General features: G+C 51.8%; 1 protein-coding gene across 4 annotated transcripts; it reads left to right on the top strand.

Moving 5' to 3' along the window:
• The first annotated feature begins 449 nt into the window (after positions 1 to 449).
• Positions 450 to 8,346, top strand: HFE (homeostatic iron regulator). Of its 4 annotated transcripts, none has more exons than XM_036272348.1 (6): positions 450 to 654; positions 3,629 to 3,886; positions 4,047 to 4,346; positions 5,164 to 5,377; positions 5,488 to 5,598; positions 6,403 to 8,346. In XM_036272348.1, exons 1-6 carry the CDS (start codon positions 573 to 575, stop codon positions 6,437 to 6,439), a joined length of 1,002 nt encoding a protein of 333 aa, XP_036128241.1. In that variant the 5' UTR covers positions 450 to 572; the 3' UTR covers positions 6,440 to 8,346. The 4 variants fall into 4 exon arrangements, with proteins under 4 accessions (XP_036128241.1, XP_036128240.1, XP_036128239.1 ...); XM_036272347.1 differs by having other exon boundaries at positions 5,144 to 5,377; XM_036272346.1 differs by having other exon boundaries at positions 5,102 to 5,377.
• The last annotated feature ends 2,357 nt before the right edge of the window (positions 8,347 to 10,703 follow it).

Genomic DNA, 10,703 nt, shown 5'->3' with positions numbered 1-10,703 from the left:
AGACAATAATGCTTGGTGGGAAGGGGGCAGGATCAGGAGGATGGTGTCTGGAGGGAAAAGGAGAAATATCTGTAACAAAAATAAATAAATAAATATATATATATATTAAGTTTATTATATTTATTGAATGAATATTTTGTGGGGTGCCTAGTATATACAAAGAGTCACCATGCCAATAATTTTGGAAAAGCCATTGAGCTTTGGGGACTTAAGTTTTCCTCTTGGAAAATAAAAATCCTTTACAAGGTGATCAGTAGGATTCCTTATACTTTTTTCTTTTTTAATTAACTTATTTTTGTTACAGATGTTTCTCCTTTTTCCCCCATTGACATCCAGTACTTAAAATTTTAGATCGGAAAGTCCTTAAACGTCCTTCCCCGATCAGCCAGTGCCCCAGGTTGGAAGCCTGGAAGCCGTGGCGCAGCTGGGGCGGCAGAAGGACAGTCCGAGCAGAGGAGACGCACGTCTCCCCACCAGTGGCCGGAAAAGGATCGCACAGGCCAGGAAGTTTCCCTTGGCAATGGCTGCAGGGTGACTTCTCCGGCCACTCGTGTCCCTGCCCGCCGCCCGGGATGTGCCCGCGAGCTGTGCGCGCGCTGCTCCTGCTGCTCGGGGCGCTCGGGGCGCAGACGGTGTCCTCGCAGGGCCGAGCGCGTGAGTGCGGGCGGGGGCGGGAGGAATGGGGGGCGCAACCGGCTGTCGTCGGTGCACCGGGCCCGCCGAGTTTGGGGGAGCCGTCGGCCCCGCGCAGCACCCTCCGCAACCATCCCTGGAGGACCAGGCCTTGGGCTGCTGGTGGGTTACGCGGCCTCCCTCCCAGCCCGAGCCGCACCCCGTTGTCCCCACTCTCTGGAGCGGCACAGGGAGCCACCTCTCCCTCCTTGACCTAAAGCTTCTAAATGTCAGTCTTTTCGTTTCTCTTGGAGGCGGAGCTCGGCTTTCGGGTCCTTGGACTCGGGTCTTGGGTTTCGCGTCCTTGTTGCCTGTTGTGTCATATTTCTCTGTACCTTCCTCGGGAAGTCCTCTGAGGGCCACCGCGGCCAGAGCGCCCCTTGGCCTGTCCACAGGAGGGGCCGCCAGGGCTGGGGCCCCGCGCTCTGGGGAGGGGGTGTGCGGAGGACTGTTGGGCTTGAAGTCCCCCCAGGTGAGACCAGGGGTTGAGGCTCCCCAGAGGTATCTGCCCCGGGCCTTAATGATTCTTCGAGACTGTTCTTCCTGAAAGCATAACTTCCCCGTTATTTTGGAACTGAAAAAGAAGTTCTGTTTTTCAGCCGTTGAATTGCAGTGTTAACAGCGCTGCTTAATCAGAGACCTTGACTGAAGGATGCGGAGATGAAAGTGGACGTGTAGTAACGGCCTGTTTCCATCACTTTCCTGTCTGTGATCTTACTGACTCCACTTTGGTTTGGGAGGTAGAAGCTATTCATATGTTGATTGTACTGGTGCTCAAGTTAAATGACTTTTCAGAGGTTAGAGATTTTAAGAAATGTGGTTCCCTAATGCTAAGTGAAGTACTAAGATTGTTTCTCATGGGCACAGGCTCAGTTCACCTAGTTGTCACAGCCTCCGGGCAACACGCGGAGGCCGAGGCGGAGCTGAGTCCGTTTGCAGGAGACACAAGAGGCATGCCGGCTCACTGGAGATTTTGTTCAGTGTGTCCCTGGGCTTCTGAGGCAGAGCTGTGCCCCCACTTCATAGCTGCTAGTGTTACATGTAACACTGCATTAGAGGTTAAATCATGCAATTTGATGTCGAACAAAGAATGTATTGTCACACTGTACAAGGACAACCAGCTGTGTGGCTGTACTGGGCCCAGGGGGAGAGCAGGGGGCTTAGTCCTACCCTCTGATATGATGCATTCTGGGCACCGGATTGACAATAAGCAAATGGACCAAAGGAAACAGTGGCAGTGGGCCTGTGAGCACATGTGAAGCAGAGGTCAGAACAGACTATGCAGGATGGCCTTTGAGCAGAGATCCAAATGGCTGTGCTGACTGGGGTCAGCACCTCCCAGATGTGCTGCGTAGACCTGTGAAGGTGGGTTGAGGTGGGGGTCACAACCTCCACACCCCTGGCATTTTGTTGTTGTGGGGACTGCCGTGTGTATTGTAGGATGTTATCAGCATCCCTGTTGTTTTTCACTAGATGCTAGGTGTGACAACCAAAACTGTCTCCAGACATTGCTGAATGTCCCCCACCCAGTTTACAGTCACAGGGCTGGAGCAAGCCAGGGCCACGCAGCAGGAGTGCAGGGTGAAGCCAAGAATGGTGCCGGACTCAGCACAGGAGCCACAGTCAAGTCCCCAGGGCCTGGCAGTCTCGGTGCGGATGCCAGCCAAGGGGTGGATCCCAGCTCTGAACAGGGTTGCTCTGTGGGGAGCAGGACAAGAGGAGCAGCAATGGAAGCTGGGAAGCTGTGCACTAGGTTGGACTGGGTTGGGGTGAGCAAAGGACCATGAGAGCCGGTTGTTTTTTTTGTTTTGCTTTGTTTTTTATATGTTAGCGGCAAATGTTAGATCTCAGTTCTTGAGTTTGGCTAAGAAAAAATTCAGAGACAAGAACTCTGGTCAGTGACGTTTATTTAGAAAGTCACAGAGGTGGGGGAAGTGAGCACTGGTGACATTCCATCCCTGGCCTGTTCCTGCTCTGCTCAGGGCTAACTAACTGCCTCCTCCACCAGACACATGTTGAAGGAAGCTCCCAAAGGACCTATGTGTTGTGTGACATAAAGAGAAGAGTCAAAGGTGACTCTGGTTGTTTTTGTTTTTGTTTTTATGGACCTGAGCAGCATAGTGATAGGTGATGCCATTTCCGAGATGGTGGAGGCAGAGCAAAGAGCAGTTTGGGGAAATCAGAGCAGTTTTGGACTTCAGTTTGAGATTCCAATCAGCCATCCAACTGGTGTCATGTAGGCAGCTGAGTGGAAGAATTGAGTTGAGGGCCAGAGATGAGGGTTAGGAGCCGTCATTCATTCATTCACCTAGAAGTCTGCAGTGAGCAAGGGCTCTGTGCTGCCGCTGTTCCCGGCACTGGAATCCACCCTGAACTCCCTTGCTCTGTAACTGAGGGGCCTTGTGGGCAAACTCGCCCAATGAGAGGTCATCTTGTCCTTGTGGTTTAATGGGGCTCCTTCAATTCTTTTGGAAGTGTCTTGGGGCTGAGAGGCAGCCCGGAGAGGCAGCCCCGAGAGGCAGCCCCGAGAGGCAGCCCCGAGAGGTTCATCAGCACACCTCAGCCTCTGTCAGCATTCAGGGACGCAGGTTTAGAGCTGGAAGCAGTAAAATCCCAACAGCAAATTCCTCTGGACTTGGAGCCAAATAGCTCTGAGCAAAAACTCCTGAGCTCCGTGCTGAATCAGTGCCACCGCCTGTGACACCTTGAGGATTTCTAGCTCCTGTTGGCTCCAGGGGGAACCTGTCCTAACTAGGCAAGTTCTGGGGCAGCCTGGTGTGGCAGCCACACTTGGCAGAGGCAGGACACATGGAGAGCAGAAAGGACAGTCACAGGGAGGGAAAGCACTGCAGTCACTGCACAGGCTGAGCCCCGACGAGCCTGGGGTAGGGGCTGATTCAAGAGGCTTCTGCCTCCCAGTCCTGCTGGACTTACAGTCACCTGTTGCCCTCCCCAGGGTCACACTCTCTGCACTATCTCTTAATGGGTGCCACAGAGATGGACTTTGGGCTATCCCTGTTTGAGGCCCTGGGCTACGTGGATGACCAGCTGTTTGTGTCCTACAATCACGAGAGTCGCCGTGCAGAACCCCGCGTTCCGTGGGGTAGGACCACCGGCCAGCTGTGGCTGCAGCTGAGTCAGAGCCTGAAAGGGTGGGACCACATGTTCATGGTCGACTTCTGGACCATCATGGACAACCACAACCACAGCAAGGGTAATAAGGGGTTGGATGGGGAAGGAGGGAGGCGGGCATTTGAGGTCATGAGGGAGCAGGAAGGAGATTTGACTTCCTGAGAGGCATGCAGGAGGGACAGAGTTTGCTTCCTGAGGTCCCCAGAGGTGGTGGAGAGAACAGCCAGTTCCTTTTGTTTCAGTAACAAAGCTGGGGGCGTTGCCAGAGCCCCACACCCTGCAGGTGATCCTAGGCTGCGAGGTGCTGGAGGACAACAGCACCAGGGGCTTCTGGAAATACGGCTACGACGGCGAGGACCACCTGGAATTCTGCCCCGAGCTGCTGAGCTGGAGAGCAGCTGAGCCCGGGGCCTGGGCCACCAAACTGGAGTGGGAAGTGAATAAGGTCCGGGCCAGGCAGAACAGGGCCTACCTGGAGAGGAACTGCCCCCAGCAGCTGTGGCAGCTGCTGGAGATGGGCACAGGGGTCCTGGACCGGAAAGGTAGGGCAAGGACACCTTCTGCCCCCATGCCCTATGGACAGGGTGGAGGGGCTGCTGGGCACAGATCCCCTGCTGGAGTTTCGAGGTGGCCAAAGCCATGTAACTCTGGGAAGGAGCTGAAGTCTGAGGTTTCTGCCCTGAGTTCTCCACCTTTTAAGTGAGACGTGTGACATGGCCACGAGTCGTGGCTTTAACTTTTCTCTCCATTCACGTGGCCAGAGATCTATTTGGTCTCTTGATTTAACCATGAAGCCTTCGAGCATTTGTGCCTTCTAAGAATCAGAGATTCAATTATCACGTAAACACCACACAAGCAACTCCCAAGGGAGGTGGCCTGTCACAATAGCTGCAGCCTTGGAAGCTAAGGGCCCTACAGGCCTCGGTCTTGTAAGCACACCTCCTAGGCTGCCCGGTGAGTTCGCCAGCAGCGCAGTCAGTAGTTTCCAGTGCGCGTGAAGGGTCATGTCCGTGGCTTCCACGTAATCTGTTAGCAAAGAGCAGGAGACCTGGCCCACGAGCAGGCACGTGTGCAGAGATGGCACCTGCTGGTAAGCCTGTGACTGGTCTGCCCGCGGCCCCACCTCAGAGCAGAATCCTGGAACATTCTTAGGACACGTGTTGTTGTCACTGCAGTTTGCTTGGTCTGAACAGGGTGTCCCCTTCCTGCCAGCCAAGAGGAAGCAAAGTGAAGGTCCTGGTCTGCCTGGCAAGGGTGGAAGGGTCCCCGCTCCAGATTCTTCCTCCTTCCTGCCCAGTGCCCCCTTCGGTGAAGGTGACTCACCACGTGGCCTCTGCAGTGACCACTCTTTGGTGCCAGGCTCTGAACTTCTACCCCCACAACATCACCATGAGGTGGCTGAAGGACAGGCAGCCACTGGACACCAAGGATGTGGAGCATGGGGACGTGCTGCCCAACGGGGATGGGACCTACCAGGGCTGGATGGCTTTGTCGGTGCCCCCTGGGGAAGAGCAGAGACACACCTGCCAGGTGGAGCACCCAGGCCTGGAGCAGCCCCTCATGGCCACCTGGGGTACGGATGAGCCGGCGCTGAGAAAACCTACTGTGGGTGGCATGGAGCGGTCACGGCGGGAGGGTGTGCCCGGGGCCAGCGGTGTTCATGGGCTGCTTCTGCTCCTTCAGAGCCCTCCAGGTCGGGCACCCTGGTCATTGGAGTCGTCAGCGGGGTCGCCGTTGGTGTCACCATCTTTACTGGAATTTTGTTCAGAATCCTACAGAGAAAGCAGGTTTCCGGTGAGTAGGAACACAGGGCCTCTCGGTACCTGCTTCCCTGCGGGCAGAGGGAGCGCGAGGGGCTGGCGACTGTGGGAAGCGTCTCTGCTGCCTGTCTCTGGGCGCTGGCCCCTCCGCGGGCAGGACTCACTGGGTTTCCTCAGAGTGGACGCTCCTGACTCCACAGGCGTCTCCTGGGCACCTGCTGCGTTTCGAGGTGCAGGAGAAGGCAGGGCGGGGGTGGGCTCGCTGCGGCAGTTCTCAGAAGCTGTGTTCAGGGGGCAGGGAATCCATGACGCAGTCCTCTGGGGAAGGCCCCTCCACTCTGAGTGCAGACCCGAGGCCAGTGCGTCGGGTGTCAAAGGAGGAACGGCCGTGATTAACTGGGGGCCAAGAAGGGCTTCTGGGTCTTTGTGCAGCAGGATTCCCTCAGGAAGGTGAGGGCCACCCAGACCAAGCAGAAATAATTATTGCTCCTCACCCTTGTCCCCAGCTCTGCAGGTCTGTCCCCCAGACCTCTGTGGTGTGAGGTGAGGGACAGCACACCTGCTCAGGCAGAGCCCTGGGGCCTTCGGGGGTCGCATCGCAAGCACTGGGAAGTCGGGGCAGGACAGGAGTGGGAGGGCCCAGCCTGGGAGGCAGAGAGCCTGGGTCGCAGGAGTGAGGCCGGCCAGAAGGCGGGTGAGCACCTCGCAGCAGAGAGTGGTGCTCACAATCCAGCTCCTTAGGGAGAACGTGGTCAGAGAGGAGGTGAGTGGGTGAAGAGGTGAGGGACAGGGACAAGGCAAGGTGATGCCCAACCTGTGATGCATCTTGTCTTTGCAGGAGGAGCCGTGGGGGACTACATTCTGGCCAGCAGTGAATGAGGTACAGCCTGCAGACCCCGGTGGGAGACACAGGGAGACTCAGAGAGGGTGTTCTGGTGAAGTTCTTGTCTCTGAGGACACAGTTGGGCTGACAGAAAGGAACTGGCCCATGACCTCTGCTCGTCACCATCCCCCATTTGGGGTTTGAGCTTCTACCTGCCGACATTCCCCACTGTGACCTCTCCCCATCTGGCTCTGTGAATCCTGGGCTGCTTCTAGAGCCTGCCTTGGCTTCCCGCATCATCTCAGACTCCATGCACCTGCATCGTCTCATGTCCGATCTCTGCAACAAGTGTCCTCAAATATGGGGGACTCAGGATTTTCCCGAACATGTGAGAAAAGCTTGAACCTTCTCCTCAGGGCATTCGTTTTCATACTACTGCCGTGCACACGTCCTGGCATTTCTGGGACCCTTCGAGTTTCCTTTCAATCCTCTGTCTCTGTCCTCCAGTGACTCACCTGTCCCTGGCCCTGTGGTCTCTTCCCTTGAGAGTGATCTGGATCACTGCGCGGCTGTCTAGGCTGCTCATGCCCCACAGCGAAAGGGGAGGAGGCACCTTCTTCACAAGAGGCATCATGGGTGTTCGTGTGTATCATGATTGTTTTGCAGAAAGTGGGTGGGAAGTGTCTCGAGGAGGGGGCCTTTGTTCTAGTGTGCACAGAGGTGTCATAGAGGGGTCTCCAGACAAATGCCACCTGCAGCACAAAGCCTCTCCGGTATACCAGACTGGAAATGGAGCAATAGTGTTCTCTGCTGACCCTTTGTCCTTGTTCTGATCATGAAAATGATGACGATAATGTGGCTGACACTTAGCACAAAGGCACTTGCTTGGAAACAGATTTGGTTCTGAACACCTACGTACATGCATTTCCTCCATGATTCTGACCGTAATTCTTTGATGCAAGAACGATTATCCTCATTTTTTAAATAAAGTAAGTGAAGCCCAGCTTGCCAGAGATTGAGACGGGTTTCAAACTCTGTCAGTCTGACTCTGATCCATCCCACCCACTGCATTCAGATGCTCAGCTATGTGGAGGGAACAGAGCAGAAAAGGCGCAGCTACCAGATGCTCCTCTCGTCTCCTTGTCTTTGTTCTCTGTGACCTGGACCCACATTCTGGGGAGACGGCAGCAAACAATCTCAGCCATGCTTCCTTTCAGAGTCCTGTGGGACGGACCCTGGCACATGGCCCTTACTGCTCCATTGCCACCACCTCTCTGCTCTCCCCACTGTCAATCTTAGGCACCGAGGTCGTGGCTGGGTTTCGTGGTGTCAGTTAGTGGCTGGGTTGGACCACAGGGTCCTCTGTACACCAGTGCCCCTGGAGTCAGAACCCTGGTGGCATTTCCCTCCATGTGCTGGAGCCACCTCTCATATTAAACATGGTACAATGAAAGCCACCAAATGGCCTGGAAGGTACCTGGCATCTTCCTGGGGCTCCTGGGGGTCTATTCTCATCCCCAACTGTGCACATTCAAAAAATGTGAGGTAGCCAGCCTCTGAGGAGTGAGTGGGCTCTGGTTCAGTGATGCCTCTGACCATGTTCTAATGCACATGTCCAGGCGGTCTCTGCTTTCCCGATGCTGCTGCCCATGTTTGGTTGCAAAGCTGTGGCACCAGGCAACCTGTCTGGGGGGGGGCGTGCGCCTCAAGAGACCAAATACAGCTCAGGAGTTTGCTGGTAGGTACTGACTTTGGGCAAAGAGATTCAACTGTTTTAAAAAAGTTTTCTTTTTTTCTGTTTGCAAAAGTTAAGTGCATAAAGTACATGTAATATGTGCTTACTGTAGAAAAGTTGAAAATGAATTAAATTGAAACTCATTCCATTTGCCAGTGATGAACTCTGTTAATAATGTGTGTTCCTCTCAATATTACTGCTATGTTAAAATATATAAAAGCATTGCCCTGACTGGTGTGGCTCAGTGGTTACAGTGTTGGCCTGAGTTCCAGAGAGACCCGGATTCGGTTCCCGCTAAGGGCACGTACCTCGGTTGCAGTTTGTCCCCGGCCCTGGGTGGGTCATGCGAGAGGCAGCCACTCGATGTGTCCCTTTCATGTCAATGTTTCTCTCTCTCTCTCTGTTCCTCTCTCTCCCTCCCACTCTATCTGAACAAAAAAATGGAAAAATGTCCTTGGGTGCTTGGTTGAGGATAAATATATATATATATATATAAATATATATATATATATCTCAAATACATATATTTTAATTAATGCTTAATGAATTGTGTTGAATAGTGCATGATTTTCCTGACATATCTGTCCACCTTATGTATATATTTATTATGTCATTTGGAGGACCTTTGTACAGTTTCTACACTTTGTACAATTTGTTTCATGGGACATCTTCTCTTTAAACTATGAGAGATAAATTCACTGTTTTTCTTTGCTCCAGGAGTAGAATCATCTAAATTGTAACACATCGGTTATTTTGTTAACTATGACAAGGATCTCAAGATCTGGGCAGTTCTTACTAAATGCTATTTTTGCTAAATGTTAAAATGAACAACAGTATTTTGTATACCCAGCTATAAACCAGATGAACTTGGGGGAACCCAACCAGGTGGGTTTAACCAACTACGAAAGAAAGAAAGAAAGAAAGAAAGAAAGAAAGAAAGAAAGAAAGAAAGAAAGAAAGAAAGAAAGGAAGGAAGGAAGGAAGGAAGGAAGGAAGGAAGGAAGGAAGGAAGGAAGGAAGGAAGGAAGGAAACATGTAATTAACCACATTGTTTCCATAAGGCATGGCTAGGACTCCCTTCTGGAGACAAAGTATTGGATGTGAATCCCTGTCTCTTTACATGCTGACAGTAACCAAAACTACCTAATGACAACTGCCTTGCTCCTGAGTGGAGTACCCCAAGCGGGGAATGCCTTTGATTCAGGAATAATTTTTCCTCCAAACCATGCTGGAAGCAGTGACAAATTATTTCTACATATATGTCATCCTGCCCTCAAAGCCCGACCACGAGAACCCCCTGAAGGATCTTTTACAATTAATTAGGCAACTCTTTGTTTTCTGTTGAGATTTCACAGGCTGAGATTTCACGGAACACCCTAGTCTTCACAGTAACACATTTTATTAACCACCAGCAATTGTGACCTGTCAATTTTCTTTTTTATAATTAAAGTTATAAATCTCCATTGTCTTTCAGTATTTCTTAGCTTAATTTTTCCGGCCTCTGTTCATCAGTTTTGAAGATCAACTGCACTGGAAAGTCGGAGCCCTACATTTCAAATTCTGGTCTCTTATTTCGCCTCTGGCAAAACTACATACAAAACATGGTAGTATGGAGAAGGGAAGGGCGCCACCTGGTGGTCGCTGTCAAACATCACAATGGTTGTGTAACCAAAGAGTTGGGGCTGGGAGCATTGGCGGTCACGCCCCTGGTGGAGAAAGCACCAGGAAATTTGAGGAAATCAGAAGAAATGGTTCACCAGCTATGGTAATCGCTAGAATCAGAACAGAAAGAACACAAAACTGGTCATCTTTGAGCAGTTGGGTAAAGGCTACTGAGAGGTAGAGACAGACATTCCTATTTTGTTATATAATAATTATATAGTATTAAAGTTGATGCATTCTTCATGCACACACGCATACACCATTAAAAACGGCACCTTCTTTAAAATGGTGGAAGATTCATATAAGCTACCATTTCTTTTCTAACCACACTGTAATACTGACTAGAAAGAAAAAAAAAATGATATTCTGGACCTGACCTGCATGGCTCAATGGTTAGAGTTTCTGCCCGAGCACCAAAGGATCATGTTTTCAATTCCTAGTCAAAGGCACCTGGCCCTGGTCAGGGTGCATGGAGGAAGCAACCAGTCTATGTGTCTCTGTCATATGGATATTTCTCTCTGTCTTTCTCTCTACCTTCCTCCCTCTCTTCCACTCTCTCTAAAAATCAGTGCAAAAAATATCCTCGGTGAGGGTTAACAATAACAACAAAAGTGATATTCTGGTCAAGTGAGTCTGTGGAAGGTGATTCTGGGCATTTCCTGTCTTTATGAGACATTTTGCTGACATCATGTGTCCGGTCAGCCACAACGTCTTTGCAGGGTTTTCATCGGAAGCGCCCAGCTCACGTGTGGAGTGAAAGGGCTCGGTGACACCAGCTTCACTCTGAGGAAAGGAAGATGAAGAGGATGGAGAACAAGACGCGATACCTGTTCTAGAGTGAGGCACGCTCGCCCAAGCCCCACGACTGAGTTAACACCTGTACTCTGCACATGACAGCTGAAGGATCCAACTTTTACAA

This window comes from Molossus molossus, unplaced genomic scaffold, assembly GCF_014108415.1.
Source record: "Molossus molossus isolate mMolMol1 unplaced genomic scaffold, mMolMol1.p scaffold_m16_p_20, whole genome shotgun sequence".
NCBI classification, from domain to species: Eukaryota; Metazoa; Chordata; class Mammalia; order Chiroptera; family Molossidae; genus Molossus; species Molossus molossus.
Note: the sequence above shows the minus strand (reverse complement) of the source record. Positions and strands in the feature narration are given on the sequence as shown.

What these genes read in the sequence shown, in the direction of transcription:
- HFE (XM_036272346.1), top strand. Translation starts at nt 573, where the DNA reads ATGTGCCCGCGAGCTGTGCGCGCGCTGCTCCTGCTGCTCGGGGCGCTC. An exon ending in GTCCTCGCAGGGCCGAGCGC is followed by an intron (nt 655 to 3,628) that starts GTGAGTGCGGGC and finishes TGCCCTCCCCAG; the next exon opens with GGTCACACTCTCTGCACTAT. An exon ending in ACAGAGAAAGCAGGTTTCCG is followed by an intron (nt 5,599 to 6,402) that starts GTGAGTAGGAAC and finishes TTGTCTTTGCAG; the next exon opens with GAGGAGCCGTGGGGGACTAC.